Raw genomic sequence first — 17,935 nt, forward strand, 5'->3', positions numbered from 1 at the left:
TCTCTCTCTCTCTCTCTCTCTCTCTCTCTCTCTCTCTCTCTCTCTCTCTCTCTTTTCCGTGAGTCGGTTTTGCCGTGAGAAACGACGTTCGTTCACCGTAATATGTTTCTGGGAGAATCTCTCTTTCTCAGAGAGAGGCGTATAGCCCCGTCAATCATGCGCGGTTCGTACGTTACCCGACTCGCGTCTCGTTATTTCATCAAAATGCATAACGTTAAGTCTCAATCTCGCTCTATCGAAGTCGGTCTCCCTCTTTCTCGTCGGCCAAGAGGCAGAAAAGTCATTCATCAATCAAGGATTTTTACAATTGGCGCATGCACCGATGCAGCCGCTGCGCTATAATCATTATTATATAACAGAATTATACACAACAGTCAAAGGTGTCCCAAGCGTCTCCCTTCCATCGAATAACCGATCTGTACATATCTGTCTTTATCGAACGGGCAGCTCGATCGGAATCCGGTAGTTTCGCTCGACCGTGCGCGTTAACAGTCTGGACGCCTTTGATTGATTTCCCTGCTCGGGCCTAATGAGCATCACGCCTAAAACGTGAAGCGACGTGGCCAGGAAAACAGAAGGTTTCGTCCGCCGGCGAACGAGGGGGAGGAGCGCTTACAACACCGGGATCCGATTGCGTAATTTCTGAATGCGCGATGACAGCGTCTCTCGATCCCGACGCTCTTTGTCATCGCGAGCGCGCCTGCCTCGATATCGTGAAAGCGAGACACACACGCGTTCATCCGTAGTCAGCCGATATATACAGGGTGTGCTCCGACGCGAATGACGTGCGCGTGATGGCGATGAAAACGGTCGTTTCCTTAAAATAGAAGAATAGAGAGAAAGAAAAATAGAAGGAGACATCAATTTTGTGATGAGCGTTAATGCCGAGTTCCGGCGGTGCTCTGTCACTCCTGTCACCGCTGTAGGGTATCGCCTGACGAATTTTCGTCGTGCCCGCCTACGTTTTTCCACGGCAAACAATGACATGTGAGATTTCTCGGCGCGATAAAGAGATAGGGAAACAATTGATTAACGCGGCAGGAGAGTACGCGCGCACTCGCGCGAACAATCGCGGACACTAATAACCGCTTCGGGAAACATCGAGCATCGTGGCCACCAACGCGTAACACGGGCCGCGTACAGCGGGAGCCGCGTTTCACGGTTCTACAAATTGCCTCATTAGATAGAGAGGAGGACCGCTAACATTTTAAACGAACCTCGTATTCGTAAACACCCAGTACATAACGACGCATGGTTCGGTAGTTGATTAGATTTAAAAGAATGCCCCGTCACCTGCACTGTTGAAAGGAGACTAGGCCCAGAAGCGACGGCGGTGGGGGGAGGCCCGTGGGGCCCGAAGGACGGGAATGGACGGAGGTGCTGGCGTTGGTGGTGACGACGGCGGCGGCGGCGGCGGTGATGGTGGTGGTGATGGTGGCGATGGTAGTGGGGGGAGGGGGAGGGGGCAGGGTAAAGGGAAAGGAGGTGCCGGAGCGGTGCCCGATCGTGAGCAACGAGGGGCCCGAGCATGAGGCCCCAGCGATCACTGACCGCTTTCGCCGATCCCTGCCGCCAACTAGCCACCTTTCAGCGGCGCAGCCATCGGGGCATCCTCCTCCTCCTGCTTAAGGTCCATTCACATCGCGTCGCTAATCAAACCTGACGAAAAGGGAAAAGAAAGGAAAGAGAAGGAAGAAACGAGGAGCGCCCGGTCCTCCGTAAAATCGTAGGAATTGCCCTTTATCGGCATGGGACTGGCCGCCGCCACGCGAGATTAAAAGCGAGATTTATGTAATTGTCGATAATGAAATGTCCAAATCGTTAGGATTCAAGGTGGCGGTATCTAATCTTCGTTTACGGTGGCTACCACACGGGAAAAAATACTCGGTTCGTGTAACTGATTTTCTGTTATCTGAGGGACCACAGACGAAAACCCGATTGCAGGAACAGGAAGATTCCTGTAAGAGATTCAGTCAATTGTTCTCACAGTTAACACAGCAGAGTTTTGAAGCAGCCGAGCAGAGATACCGTTTCGTGAGTTTTTGTCTGACCCCTATTCAGTCGCACAAGTTGCGATTTCTTTTCGATGCCTTTGGATACCTGAAAAATAAGCTATATTCAAGAATTTTTACTGGAAAAATGTGTATCCTCCAATTGACTTTACACCCAATGCGTGTATATCGAGGGAGTAAATGCCTGTGATTTTACGAAAAATTGAAAATTAACAGAGTAGCGTCAGTACAAAGTGAAAGTTGCGTCTTTCTCACTGAAAGAAACAACTTGTTCATATAACGAAAAAACATTAGATGTAAAAATTTCAGAAAACTTATGTACTCGATACACATGCATTGAAGATGTGTAGAAAGTTTGAAATCATTCGATTTAATAGCCTTGGAGAAGCCTTGTATTGTGATGTTGAAAACCAACGTTAAGAAACATGATTTCGAGAATATCGCGTTTAAAAGTTTACATTTTCGAATATAGATTACATTTTTAGTGTTCCTTTATACTTCCTACAATAAATATATCAAGTTACATACACAAATCGATACGTTTTCTTCAGAAAAATTCCTGAGTATAACTGATTTGTTTCGGGCGACCAAAGGTGAAAAAGATCCATTAAGCTGTGACACAAAAACGAAACGGTCGTCAGTGATTAGAAGCACACTCAACCCCCAGAGAATGGCGCGCGCAGCAAAATTTGCCCACGAATTAAAAGCGATCGGTATAATCCGCGCGGTGGGGTCGATCGAATCGAATTTACACGCAACGAACGCTTCCCGAACGCGTCTCTCTGTGTATCATCGCGCGTTCGCGAACGGTTACAGTAATTGGCGACGGGAATGTAATATCAGCCAAAAATTGCGTCCCGATGAAAGCCGGCGGGAATAATCTCGAGGATGAAGTAACTCTTTCCCGGAAGAACTCGAGATATTTGTGTAATGAGAAAGAATGGCGCGAACTCCCTTGCGCGCTCGCGCGAGGTAATCGAGGTAGTTAGCAGGTTGCAGTTTCGTTTTACAGCGCGTGATACATGGTTAATCCGCAAAACACCAGACACCCTGGAATAATATCGCGAGCGCTTATAGACGGCTAAAATGCAGTCCACCGCGTCGGCAATTACCAGCCGGCCAGCCGGTTGCGAGAAAGGCGACCGGCGGAAGAGTGAAATATAATACCGATTTAAAGCCCCGCGGCCTTGGCGAAGATCTTGTAATAGCGATCAATGAGCACGTATGATAAAACGCACGCCTAATTGCGAAACCAGCGGTCTACTCGCGTTATCGACACTGACAATGGCGGCAAGAAGTTCTCACGAGCGTTGTTTCGCCGGCTCTTCCCCAGTGAGTTATTACGTGTCCCGCAACGTGAAAAGAGAGAATGGGCTACAGCGTGTATTAAGTACAATTGAGATATTCACAGTAGTAGAAATACGATACGAGCGTCACATGTCGCCAAGATAAACCGTGCAAACTGAAACTAGACGTATTAATAAAATAGCATCTCGCGAGGGAAAGATGACTCTGCGTATCTGCAATTCTGGGAATAAGTGGAGCAACGACAAAATCGCACTTTTGTACAAAACAACCCAAATTGACTTTCATTATTATCACGACGCGAGATGATGGAAACGTGACAATTCGTTTAATTACATTTATAAAGCAAATATAGCGTATTGAATTATTGAATTTATACCGTAAAATAATGTGAATTTCTGGTTACATTGATGCAGCAATAAATTTATGAAAAGTTGCTGTCAGATTTTCGCATTACATTTTACATAACATTGTTTTGAATAAATTTTTATAATTTTCTCGCGTATTTCTTTCGTGTTCCTATTTTGTATGCATGACAAATATGAGTGATATATAAACCATTCATAAAAAATGCAATCTTTACAAACCGACCAGCAAAGTTGCTGCCAAATTTACGTGCACCTGTCTATCTGGGAGTTTTAATTTACATTCGGCTTATCCATGTATCTTTTTTAATTTACATTCGGCTTATCATTTTTAATTTACATTCGGCTTATCCATGTATCTTTCTCTCCGTTACCCATAACGTGTTTCTCCTTCTAAGCTCCTCGTTATGTCGTTACTTCGATAATTACGCAGCCACTCAAATTATAATAATTGTTAACGCTAACTGGTTAATACGGGCCCGCGTAATTTCACATGATAAACGACGTAATCACTTCTGATCGTCGATGATCGATTCCCGACTTGGCGCGCACGTCTATGGTCATTTAAATTTCGATGAATGGGGCAGGTTGGATCGCTGATTTAAGCGATGAGGATGATTTAGAAGACCCTTTGCCGATGGGGAACCCTACTTTGAGCAGGTAAAGGTAACAAATCACTTTCCAACGACGGGAGACCGAACTGCTAAGCACTGTTTTCTGAAAGGAGGCGGACATCACCGTAGGAGACCACTTGACATGGTGTTACACACAATTCCTAACACAATGTGTCCGATCGTTTCACGCTCAATAGGATAAAAATGTGCGAATCCCAAATACAGTCTAAAGGCTCGGGAAGGTACACGGAACCAATCCCCAGTTCAAAAGACGCGTTAGGGACGCTCAAAATCGAACATTCCGTGTAATAGGTTTGTTTGCGTTTTCGTGGATCGTTTCATCTTCAACGAAGGAAACTCTCTTATTTATACATTTGATCGCGTTTATTCTTTGTGTACAGACTTGAAAAAAATCGAATATTCATCTCAATCAAATATAATGAATAAATTGGGACAAAATGTGATCAAAAACTCTTATTGTTTATCGTGATAACGCACAAAGGTTAATTAGTGTAAAATGCAAACTGGAACGACGTGCGTTTTTTATCAGAGGCGAATGATCGCTGCGAGAAGCGCGCAGGAACGCGGCGGAAATCTGCAAAAAGTATTTGCGAAGCGCGGGACCAGCAGAGTATGAACGTAAACGGGATTCACGCACAAAGGCATCGGACAAACATCTTTTTTTTTCGCGGCCCCATTCTACGTGACAGAATCGTAGAAACGATGTGAGAACAGATGACGGCGCAGCGGAGGTTTCGCGGATGGATCGAACGGCAATACGACGAAAGAATAGAGAGAAAGAGAGGAGAGAAGAGGGAAGATCGACAGGCAGAAAAAAGAGCGTAAAGAGAGAGGGAGAGAGAAGGACGAGGGGAACACGAGATGCGGGGGGGCGCGCAGTACAAAGAGGAAGAGAGAAAGCGAGAGATGGAAAAAAACGGGAGGAGGGACAAGGAAATAAGAACGTAGTGGATGGAGGAGGCTACAGATGCGGAGGAGCCACTGTAAGGACCCGGAGAGTGTACCTGTCTTGTTTTTATAGGCTTGCCAGAACGTTGAGACCCGGGTACGAACGACGAGGACGACGACGATGAGGACGACGAAGACGACGACGACGACGAGGACGACGACGAAGACGAGGACGACGAAGAGGACGACGAAGAGAAGGTAGAACGGGTGGGAGAAGGAAGGACGGCCGGGGAGAGGTGAGAGCGGCTATACGGAAGGTGGCAGGAGGTGGGCAGCGGGGGGAGGGTAACGGAGCCCGCCAGGGCCTTACAACTCCGCCAACCAGTCCTGGAAGAACCGTGGGCCCTACCGGAGCCGTATACGCGCGCGTCATACCGGTGACTTTTCGTCGTTCACGAGATTTTTCTCACCATCGAAGGCGATAATCTCGGGGTCGCCGAACCCGTTCCTCCTTTCTGTCTCTCTCCCTCTTTTTCTTCGTCTCTCTATCTCTTTCTTTCTCTCTCTCTCTCTCTCTCTCTCTCTCTCTCTCTCTCTCTCTCTCTCTCTCTCTCTCTCTCTCCCTCTCGTTTGCACGTTCGTTCCGTTAAGCGCACGTCGTTTGCCCGAACGCACGACGAATCACCGAGGATGAAACCGCCGGAATCGTAAGGCGGAGTAAAGAGGTGCCGTGGGCCGATCGTCGATTGAGACAAGGAGAGGCGAGGGAGAGAGAGAGTGATATGGATGACGCGAGGTAAAATCACGGCGACCGGTCTTTTAAATGGATCGACGCCGGTCTCACGAGGCGTTAGTGGGATAAAGAGGGAGGAGAGGCGATCATCACGACGACGTCGGCGAAGACGACGACGACGACGACGACGTCGACGACGACGACGGGGGGCGGCACGGGGCACATTGATGGAACATTGATCACGCTCGGCGAGAAAGATGCGGGGCAGTCCTGCCTTCTTCGCCATACTGCTGGGCACGATATTCGGTGTCCTCGGCGCGTCGCTGAGCAAGGCGCTCAGGTACAAGGCGCCTGACGAGTGCAAGTGGGTAACGACTGGCGACGCCGAAGACGACGTCTCGCTCGTGTGCCGTCTCAGAACCATCAACAGTGAGCTGGAGAATACCAACTTCAGCGTGATACAGCCGCAGCACACGGTGCGCCTGCGGCTGGAATGCAGCGACGGGCTGTTCTACCAAAGCTCCTTGAGCGCCGGCAGTTTCAGGCCGCTGGTCGAGTTGCGGGAACTCGTGATCGAGTACTGCAAGATCGGCAACCTGTCGGACGACGCGTTCAAGGGGCTGCGAGAGCTGCGTAACCTCACCGTGAGGACGCACAACACCGATTGGTCCGCGATGGCGCTCGACGTGTCCGCGGGCGCCTTCACCGACGAGCTTCGGCAGCTGGAGAAGCTCGATCTCGGTGAGAACAACATGTGGAGCATACCGGAAGGCGCGCTTTGTCCCTTGGTGAATCTTGAGGTGCTGAATCTCACGAGGAACCGGCTGCGCGACATCACGAGTTTTCGCTTCAGCACCGCGGCGAGATGCCTCACGAGTCTCAAGGAGCTGGATCTCAGCAATAACAGTATCGAGTCGCTGCCGAGCGCGGCCTTCTCCGGCCTGACGCGGCTGCACAGCCTGGATCTGCGCTGCAACGCCATCGGCTTCATGGCGGATCGCGCGTTCGAGGGCCTCTCCTCGCTGGCCATCTTGAGACTCGCCGACAACCGACTGGCCAGCCTGCCGCCGGAGCTGTTCGCCGACGCGAGGGACATACAGGAGATACATCTGAGGAACAATACGCTGAGTGTTCTACCGCCCGGATTGTTCAGTGAACTGACACAGTTGTTGGTGTTAGACCTATCTCATAACGAGCTCACGGCGGAATGGGTGAACGCGGCTACGTTCGGTGGTTTGGTACGTTTGGTGGTGTTGGACCTCTCGAGCAATCGTATCGCGCGGCTCGATCCGACGGTCTTTCGCGATCTCTACAGTCTGCAGATACTACGGTTGCAGGAGAATCTGCTGGAGAGTCTGCCGGAGAACACATTCTCGGCGCTCTATAATCTGCACACGCTGCTGCTGAGCGACAACCAATTGACCGTGGTGGATGCCACCACGTTGAGCGGCCTCTACGTGCTCAGTCTCCTCTCGCTGGACAACAACCGGTTACACACGATACACCCGAGTTCCCTGAGAAACGCCTCGTCCCTACAGGACTTTCATCTTAACGGTAATCGGCTGACATCGGTGCCGGATGTCTTGAAAGCCACTCCCTTGCTGCGCACCCTCGACCTCGGCGAGAACCTCATCTCTGAGATACCGAACGGCACCTTCGACCACGTGACGCAGTTGTACGGGCTGCGATTAACCGAAAATCACATCGGTAATCTCACCAAGGGCATCTTCGATCGTATAAAGGAACTGAAGATCCTGAACCTATCGCGCAACCGCATACAGTACATTGAAACCGGTACATTCGACGAGAACCTCAATCTCCAGGCGATCCGTCTGGACGGCAATCAGCTGGCCGACATCGCTGGCCTCTTCACTCACCTGCCGAATCTCGTGTGGCTGAATGTCAGCGATAATCGGCTCAAGTGGTTCGACTACGCCATGATACCGACCGGACTGCAGTGGTTGGATATACATTCCAACGAGATTCGCGAGCTCGGCAATTACTACGAAATCGAGACACAGCTGCAACTAAGCACTTTCGACGCCAGCGAGAACCGTCTGACCGAGATCACCGGCAACGCCATCCCCATGAGCGTTGAATTACTGTTTCTCAACGACAATCTCATCTCCAAGGTGCAGAGCTACTCGTTCTTCAAGAAGCCGAACTTGACGCGCGTGGACCTCAAGGGTAATCAAATACGCAACCTCGAGCCGTACGCTCTGCGCATCAGCGCGGTGCCGACGGACCGGTCGTTGCCGGAGTTCTACATCGGCGACAATCAGTACCTGTGCGACTGCACCATGGAGTGGCTGCAACGCGTCAACCGGCAGAATCAGACGCGCGTGCAGCCGCGCGTTATGGATCTCGAGAGTATCTACTGCAAGCTCCTGTACGACCGCGAGCACGCGTTCGTGCCGTTGGTCGAGGCGTCGCACTCGCAATTTCTCTGCAAATACGACACCCACTGCTTCGCGCTGTGCCACTGCTGCGACTTCGACGCGTGCGACTGCGAGATGACCTGTCCGCAGAACTGCACGTGTTATCACGATCAGTCGTGGTCGGCGAACGTAGTGGACTGCTCCAACGGCGGACACACCAGCAAGCTACCGGAGCAGATACCGATGGACGCGACGCGCCTCTATCTGGACGGTAACGACTTGCACGTGGTGTCCAGTCACGCGTTCATCGGCCGCAAGAAGCTCAAAGTTCTGTTCCTCAACGCCTCCAACATCGAGATCGTGCAGAACCGTTCGTTCAACGGCCTGCGCGACCTCGAGGACCTGCACCTGCAGGACAACCGGATACGAGAGCTGCGCGGCCACGAGTTCGAAGGCCTGGACGCGCTGCGGCAGCTGCACCTGCAGCGCAACCGCATCGTCGCGATCGGCAACGACACGTTCGCGCCGCTGCGCTCTCTGCGCATCCTGCGGCTGCAGAACAACCGTCTCATCAGCCTGGCGATCTGGTCGCTGCCGACCACCATCGAGGTCAGCCTAGCCGGCAATCCGTGGTCCTGCGAGTGCGATTACCTGCAGAGTTATCGCGAGTGGACGCGCAATCCGAGTGTGAGCGTCAGCGACGCGTCCGCGGTGCGCTGTGTGTACAACGTCAGCGAGTTCGAGGCGTTCGGTGACGAAGTGTTCGGCGACGACGAGTTCGGTTTCGTGATGGCGACGGGCGAGCGCGGGAACAACGACAGCAGCAGCGTCTGCACCGGCGCGGCGAGCATCGAAAACGACGCGCATCGCAACTACACCAAGACCATCATCGAGAAGCAGGTGCTGCAGGATTACTTGCCGCTCCTGGTGGCTACTTTGGCCAGCTCGCTCATCGTCATGCTGCTCTGTATGCTCGCCTTCGTGTTCCGTCACGAGCTGCGCGTATGGTTCCACTCGCGCTTCGGCGTGCGGATATTCTACCGGAATCACGAGGTCGACCGCGACGACCGGGACAAGCTGTTTGACGCCTTTGTGAGCTACAGCTCGAAAGACGAAGCGTTCGTTGCGGAGGAGCTGGCGCCGGTGCTCGAAATGGGCAATCCGTCGTACAAACTGTGCCTGCACTACCGGGACTTCCCGGTCGGCAGTTTCATCGCGGACACCATCGTCCAGGCGGTGGAGTCGTCGCGACGCACGATCATGGTGCTGTCGGAGAACTTCATCAAGTCCGAGTGGTGTCGCTTCGACTTCAAGTCGGCGCATCATCAGGTGCTGAGGGACAGGAGACGCCGGCTGATACTCGTGCTGGTCGGCGACGTGCACCAGCGCGATCTCGACCCGGACATACGGCTGTACCTTAAGACGAACACTTATCTGCAGTGGGGCGACAAGCTTTTCTGGGAGAAGCTGCGGTTCGCGCTGCCGGACGTGCCGAACAACCAGCGGACGACGCAAAGGACGAGGCAGCCGCCGCCGGTCCGACGGCAGCATAACAACCGAACGTCCAACGGCTCGCGCACCGTGTCCGTCCACATATGATCCGCGAGTGCGAGTCTGTGATGTGTGCGCGCGTGTGTCAAGTTCGTGTAACGTAATGCGACGCGACGTGTCGTTCGTGTCGGGTGAAATACTCGCGGATATACACGAGGGTGTACACACATGCGTCGGACGCGCGTGAGACGGATCTCGACGACGAGGGTCAGTGGATCGGAGCGCATTCGGCCGGTGCAATACAGTGTGTACATAAACGACGGATTAACCTGTATAAATGGAGCGCGCCTATTGCGCGACAGAAAGGGAGGGAAACAAGGAGTAGGTGTACATAGAGAGTGATAAAAGTGCGGAGATATTTAAGAAGCTCCCGCGCGCGCGAGCGCGCGGTTGTGTTTGTGCTTGGTGTGCGTGAAGCGCGCGCGCGCGCGCCACTCTTGGAGAACGTGTAAATTATGTAGTCGCATCGGAGCGAGTCCACGAGGGAGACGAGGGGGTAGATAGTTGAAACTCGTTGTAAATAGAACGTCGTGTTCGCTCGGTCGCTCGAATTACGAGCGACGAGAGCTGCTGCCGCGCCATTCGGCTCATGGAACGTGCGATCACGTCGGGTGTGACAGTAGTGCTGGCTGCACGCGTGTCAACGTGGATGTGTGTGTGTGTGCCGTGGATCGTGGAAAGAGAGCAAGATACGCAGAAAGAGTGAGAGAGAGAGAGAGAGAGAGAGAGAGAGAGAGAGAGAGAGAGAGAGAGAGAGAGAGAGAGAGAGAGAGAGAGAGAGAGAGAGAGAGAGAGAGAGAGAGAGAGAGAGAGAGAGAGAGAGAGAGAGAGAGAGAGAGAGAGAGAGAGAGAGAGAGAGTATATGTGTGTGTGTGTGCCGTGGATCGTGGAAAGAGAGCAAGATACGCAGAAAGAGTGAGAGAGAGAGAGAGAGTGTATGTGTGTGTGTGCGTGTATATGTGAGAGTGAGAGATGCGCTTGCAACCGGTCGGTCGGTCGATTGGCTGCGGCACACTCGGTGCAATCATCCCCGCCCGATAAACTAGTGCGCGCTCGTGTACTTAAAATTCGTCACTCTTCGTCGCTTTGTACGTGTTCGTTACGGAGATCGCTCGTTATTTGCCGATGACGAGAATGGCGCGCATTCGGAGTAACTGTAAATAGTTTCGCCGATCGTTAAAAGCGAGCCGCGCGGCGTTTCTCGGGTGAACGCGTTGCACCGTTGGCGCGCGGCGCGCAATAATTTTCATTTCGCCGGCAGCTATCTCTCTCGCCAGCCTCCGCTCGCGGGTGAAATGTCCGCGCGCGGGAGGAGGATATACCGGAGTGTCCCGACGTCCGTCCCCAGATAGACTCTCGCGATTGTCACGAGGTGAAACAATCGACAATGGAAACTTTACCATTTCGCCAATGACATTTGCGAAGCGAGTCTACACGATCGAATTAATTATCAAACCTACTATGTGAATTCTTTGTTACACTGACGCAGCAACTGAATTTTACTGAAAGTCACTCCCCTCGGGTTATCATATCGCATCTTACACGCCGCGCTCTTTCGAATAGATTGTGATCTCTCTCTCGTTTCCTTTTTCCATTCGTATTTCTATTTCGTCATTGTACGCGATAAATATGAGTGAACCACTCATGAGGGACACAACAAGCTTCGCGACCGGTGAAGTTGCCGTCAAATTTACGCACACCTGTCTATCTGGGTCCGTACATCCGCGCGCCGTTCGTGCCTCGATTCGGCTGTTTAGATAGCTTGGCTCGAGCCACTGCGCCAACAGTGATACCACTTCCTAATTATTATTATTATGTATATTTAATTGTATCTATACACTTCCTCCCTCTTGTCTGGCGTGCCCCATCATCCAGGAAGCGCGCACGAACTTACGAATCCCAGCAAGCGATGCGAAAGCCGTTGCTCCCCACCTTCCCCTCTCCCTCCTTCCTCCACTCCCACCCTTCCCACACGGTGATAAACGAAATTCCGGGCGTGAATACGATTGTAAAGTATTACCTTAGGTCTTATTTATTTCGTTCCGACTCGATCGAGAAGGAGAGAGACTCCAATGTGCGACTTGGAAGCGCTTTCGCGACTGACGAGCTACACGAGTAACAGAGAAACACGATGACGTTGCAGACGACAACAGAGTTCGTTGTAAACGACGAAGAACGTTCGCACGCCCCGTCGATTAACGATTAATTTAAGAAAGTGTAATCTATCTGTCGCGCGAGGTCGTCTCTACGTTTTGAATTCGACAGTCTCATTTCGCCGCCACTGGGGGGAGACACGGTAGCGCCGTGGATCACACACTCGTTCTGCCGGGCGCTCGCACGAACTCCTGTTTCTCTCTCTTTTTCCTTTTTCACGCGCGCGGAGTATATATGAATTGTGTACATACGATACGCTTTTTTGCAAAAGTCAGTCGGGCTCGTATCGCCCGATCGCGTTTTTCGACAACGGTAACAACATTCGCTGAAGCGAGAAAGAGGGCACACACTGCTCCTCGGTGCGCTCGGATGATAAAACAAACTTTACGCAGCGTGTACGTGTGTATCTTGTCCGAAATGCGACTTGTCGAATTCAAAGTGCGCGTTTACGTTGAAGATACTGACGTGTTGCTACAAATATTCGAGATATACAATGTACAAACGTGAAATCGTCCTCTTTAGCTTTCCTCGCAAGCGGTTATCATGTCTCGCAAACTATTCGACAACGAAAGAGATATTATTAGAATAAAAACTATGACTGAATAATAAAACACTCTATTTTTATGTTTCTAATCCTCCTGTTCTTTTTTTCTCATTGTGACTCTTGCTCATCCCCACTCCCCTCATCGATTACGCGCCGGTCACGTTTCCACCACGTTTGCGCTGTTCGAATCTTTCGAGATGAAAAAAAGGAAAACGAAAGAAAGAAGGGAAGATATTCGCGCGATCGGTCGCTCGATCGTTTCGAAATATTTGCAGAGACTCAAAGGTTTCTCAATATTCCGCTGCGATTTTAGTTCTCAAATTGCATTTTTGCGAGCGAAGTACTACCTTCTTCAAACATGCTCGCCGAGAGGAATATCAAAGGCGCATTAAAGCGAATTTACAAACGGCATGGCGATGCACTTCCTCATTTTCAGTTAATGCAATAAAACGACAAAGCGGTATACGCGATATTCACGGCATGACAATTAAATCTACTATTTCGATGCAGGCTTTGTGCGCCATTTTCTGAGGTAGCTCGAGAACAAAACAATACTTTATGTTAATCGAGTCACGTCTGTATACATTGTCATCACGTCTTGTTACCGTTACTTCAGCGGAATAAGTAATATCCACCCGAGGATAATAGAAAAGGGACAGATTGCCGGATGGGAAACAGTTGCCAAAGAGAGAGGAAAACAGGGAGGGAGAGAGACCTAGAATTTTACGCATCTCACAACGAAATGAATTAAAAGGAGAACGGATAAAATATGTCATTTTTTATCTAAGCAATAGAACTTTCTTATGCATGTTTTCTTATATTTTTTTATGTGAATCATATTTATTACTGAATCATTTTTAAATATTCTTTTCAAACTAAACTGATGGGAAAATATTGAAAATTGCGTTCAAAGTAGCACAATTTTTGTCGAAATCTGCATACAAGCTCAAGAATACATAACATTTTTTTACCTTCTTTTTACTTCTTAGATTCTATATATTCGAAAGCTATATACTTGACGGCGGTCTTGATAACCAGAATACAGTTATTCTACAAATGTAAAAATTCTTCACCTATATAGTTACTGAGATTACTATATCGAAATATGTGTTTGTGTGCATATCTCGATGTGTATAAGTTCTATTTTATTATATATTAGTCTAGGGAGTTAATACCAGCAATTTAATATACTATAGATATACTATAGATGTATAGATGATCTCAATCCTCAAAAGGATGGAGCATACTTTAACTTCGATGATGTTAGGTTGCCCTGGATTAGATTAGTTGATGTCAAAATGGGTGATGTTAAGTAAGAGTAAAAGTTTGGAAGAGAGATTATAAAAAAAAGAAGGTAAAAAATGTTATGTATTTTTAAGTTTTATATAGATTTCGACGAAACTGTGATACTTTAAATGCGATTTTCAATACTTTCCTACCAGTTTAACTTGAAATTAATGTTTGCAAGTAATTCAACATATTAAAAAATATAAGAAAACATATTCATATATAAAGTTCCATCGCTTAGGTAAAAAATGATCTATCTTACCCAACCTCCTTTTCCATCGCGCCGTTTCAACTCTAATTAGCGCGATGCGGGGAAGAAAGTGCGAAAAATACAAAATGATAACGCAAGTACTGACTTTAGTTGACGCGCGAGATACATTTCTCGCACCTCTAGATACACTCGACTGATGCCAGATATGCAAAACGACAGCGCAGGCAAACGCGAAAGAGAGGGCAGCGCAAAAATGACAAATTAAAAGGAAGAAAAAGAAATCGGGGGAGCGTAAAAATCTGAAACTTGTCTCGACTATAATCTCCGATCTTATCTCGCGGCAACGGCACGCTATATCTACGCGCAGGCGATCGCGTATAGGAGCGCGAGAGCTAAATGAAGCACGCTTGGCGCACGGAAAATTGTGGCTACGTGAAAACGCTCAGGTATGCGAGTCGCGTTATATTACGTGCGCGCGGCGCGATTGCGTGTAATCGTCGTGTAATCAATGCCAATAATGTGTAGAACGGCTCCACGCGCGTTCGGAGAGAGCGATTGAGAGATCGACGCGCAAATCGATCGGCGGAATAGCGCAAGTGCGGACGCTGTCGCTGTCGTTACTACAACTATAGAGTATTGCCAGACATTCTGATCTCAGCTGGGTAGATTTTATCATCTATGTCCAGCTAAGATTTTGATTGGCCCAGCCAATATTAAAAACGTTTCAGAATCTAGCCATTTAAAATAGTGTATTACATTTCTTTGCTCAGCTTTCCATTTGTCGCTATCGCAATAATTATAATTAAAAATCTGTGATTACATTCTTGTATTCTTGCTATAATATATATTTTTATTTATCACTATTGTAATAATTATAAGTCTGTTAATATATTTTTCTCCAAAAAATGTATTTTTACAAACTATATTTCCAGTTTCCTCCTTTTCTTTGAAAATCTATTTAGATTTCTCAATTTTCACATTTGACAATCCTATTCAAGAACATATATAGACCAAACATTCGTATATTTCTGCTAGAGGTATTGGCGTTAGCAGTTTGAAACAAAATGATACCTTTCTTATTCTATCTTAGAACAGCTGCCGAGAAACAATATGTGTATATATATATATATATATATATATATATATATATATATATATATATTCCTTGTAAAATTATACTATATATATACTATATATATTTTAATATATTAGAAATATGGCAGAGAGCTCTTGACAGCCATTCTAAGATTGAATGAAAAAGGGATAGCTGCAACAGTTTTCTCACTCTCTGTCTTAAACTGCTAACTTCACTTTGATAAAGAATATTTGATCAATGTTTTATGCCAATATATATGTTGTTGTCGTTGCTGCGTTACAAAAAACTTTGTATTAAATTTAACACATTTTACAATCCCTAATTTATCCGCTGTAACTTTTATGCTAATTTAACACTAGGCAAATATTTCAACAAATAACACAAATAATGCATTGGAAATTGACAAAAAAACGTAACACTTATACACTTTAGTGTTATCTTAACACTTGGAAATAATGAATATATAATCAACGAATAAAGCAGTCAAAATAACACAACAACAATATGTTAAATTAACACACGGGTATGTTAAAAATTTTGCACAAAAATTGCTACGCATTTCAACACAAATATAAGATTTTTTTACTATATGATGTTGTCTCGATCTCGTGGAATAACGCAAATATCGTGGTAACGGTGTCACGGTGGCGACGTGCGATAACGATTATTACGCGGGCGTGCGCGTGAGTGTACGAAAGAGAGGAGCAAGTCCCACCCTACATACCGTGACTGCCGGGACGATTTGCGGTTTGCCTAATGACACGCGGAATTTGCAATCGCATTGTACTCGCGGCTTCAAGTCGTCTCAGCGGCGATCGCGCGCACGTCGCTCGTGTCTAACATTTCGCCTGAGATTCATTCGCGCGGCGCACACCTCGCGGCGTGTAAGATGGATCGATCGACCGATCGATCTTGACTCGGGCACTCTTCGTGAGACGCAATATCGGCGGTCATCACGCGCGTGGCATTTGTCCGACTCGACGAATTATTTCCGACGACTAATCAAACAATCGACATTCGTGATTAGGTTGCGCGATATACTTGTTTCGCGCTGCAGAACGTTTCGTCATCGTTCGCCAAGTTATATTGGCAATCCCGGAGCGTTTTCATTTTCAGCGGCTTTAATCTTTCCGAAATGAGAAAGAAAGAAGAATCCAACCGTGTTTGAGCGCCGGGAAAGGTCACAAGAATACGCGATAAAAAGTGCACGTGGAACGGCAGGTTCAATGCTCACGCTCTCGGAAAATAAACTGAGCTGCGCAACCTTATTACGGGGACTATTCTCAAACATCAAATAATAATTGCGCAACAACGTTAAATTACGAAATGAGGGAAAGGAGCGCGATAGAAAGCCCTTGGTAGACATCTCATGTGAAACGACAGAAGCTCTATTGCACTCGCTGGTATTTCCCGCATATAAAACGCATATAAGACGATATATTCGAATGTTTAATCAACAAATTAAAATCTTTCCAAAAAGAAAACTATTTTTAAATGGGTTATAGGCTCCCCACGGTTAGTAACGAGACTTAATTAAAATTTAAAAAATTATAGTTTAAATAAAAAAAAGATTAGTTTTTAAAGAAGAAAGTTTAAATAAAAAATATTAAAATTATCCATATAACAATCTTTTTCTAAGTCAATGTTGTTCAAAGATACATTCTTTGAAACAATAGAAAAATGTACTAAATAGTATTATTTTGTTAAATTTTTCGACGTCCAGGGTACTTCCTTATAGTGACGATGACAGGTGATACACAGACAAAAATGAATTGAATTAATTAGAATTCAGAATACATCTACCAGACTATTTGGTGAGATATGAATATATCTTCAAACCATATTTTTAGTTAAAGTAACTAGTTTGATTACCAACCAAATTTGTTCGATTGTTTTAACAAGAATAATAAAATTATATTCATATTTCTCATTAAAAACTTTAATACTTTTTAAATTAAAAGTTGATTCTTAAAACGTTAGTATATAATTATTTTACTTCAAATTTAATTATTATATTGTAGTTGAAAAATTCACTTTTATTCTGATGACTTCCGGACTATGAGTCGTCTATCTACATGCTATACCTCTTTCAATTAATAGATCTGTTATGTGTTGTATCAATATTGTAATCAACGTTGAATACCAGAATATGTGATTATAATATATAATCAGAAATTCTATTTAGTTCAACCAACAGTCATTTAACCAAACATGTCACGTTCACCCAACCATGCTATGCAATCACAATAAGCAGACAGCTGGATGTTACAACTGTAATCAGCTGTAATCTAACTATTGTTAGACCTAAATGTGCTCTGATTGACTACCAGAACATCTCATTATAATAATCAGAAATTAACTGTTTAGTTCTACCAAATTTTTCTTGACCAAACACGTTAATTCAATCGTACTTGTTTATTACGTATATAAACTACCTTGACATAAAATAGATATAATAGTATAAAATATCTACTGTCATATATACGAGGGTGGTCTGAAAAGTTTCCGACCTAACAAAGATACAAGTCATTTTTTCTGAAAATTGTTTTTTATTTTTCAACATAGTCTCCTTGTAAATCTACACACTTCTCCCAGCGATGCTCCCATCTCTGTAACCCGTCGAAATAGTACTCGGCGTTTTTCTCTGCAAAATAATTGTTCACGAAGGTGATTGCCTCTTCATTTGACGAAAATCTCTGTCCTCCGAGCGCAATTTTTAGATGAGGGAACAAAAAGAAGTCGCTTGGGGCTAGATCTGGTGAGTAAGGTGGATGGT

General features: G+C 46.9%; 2 protein-coding genes across 3 annotated transcripts in view; one reads left to right on the forward strand and one right to left on the reverse strand.

Moving 5' to 3' along the window:
- The window catches only part of LOC116850765 (lysine-specific histone demethylase 1A), a 240,016-nt gene that overhangs the window by 99,467 nt on the left and 122,614 nt on the right, over positions 1 to 17,935 (reverse strand). The window lies entirely within an intron of this gene.
- Positions 5,534 to 10,582, forward strand: LOC116850764 (toll-like receptor Tollo). The gene has a single exon (XM_032829403.1). It carries the CDS (start codon positions 6,196 to 6,198, stop codon positions 9,913 to 9,915), a length of 3,720 nt encoding a protein of 1,239 aa, XP_032685294.1. The 5' UTR covers positions 5,534 to 6,195; the 3' UTR covers positions 9,916 to 10,582.

The sequence above is a fragment of the Odontomachus brunneus genome, unplaced genomic scaffold (assembly GCF_010583005.1).
Source record: "Odontomachus brunneus isolate Ranch 3 - 2012 unplaced genomic scaffold, Obru_v1 Obru_scaffold_154, whole genome shotgun sequence".
Classification (NCBI taxonomy): Eukaryota; Metazoa; Arthropoda; class Insecta; order Hymenoptera; family Formicidae; genus Odontomachus; species Odontomachus brunneus.

Coding starts and splice junctions, on each gene's coding strand:
- LOC116850764 (XM_032829403.1), top strand. CDS start 6,196: ATGCGGGGCAGTCCTGCCTTCTTCGCCATACTGCTGGGCACGATATTC.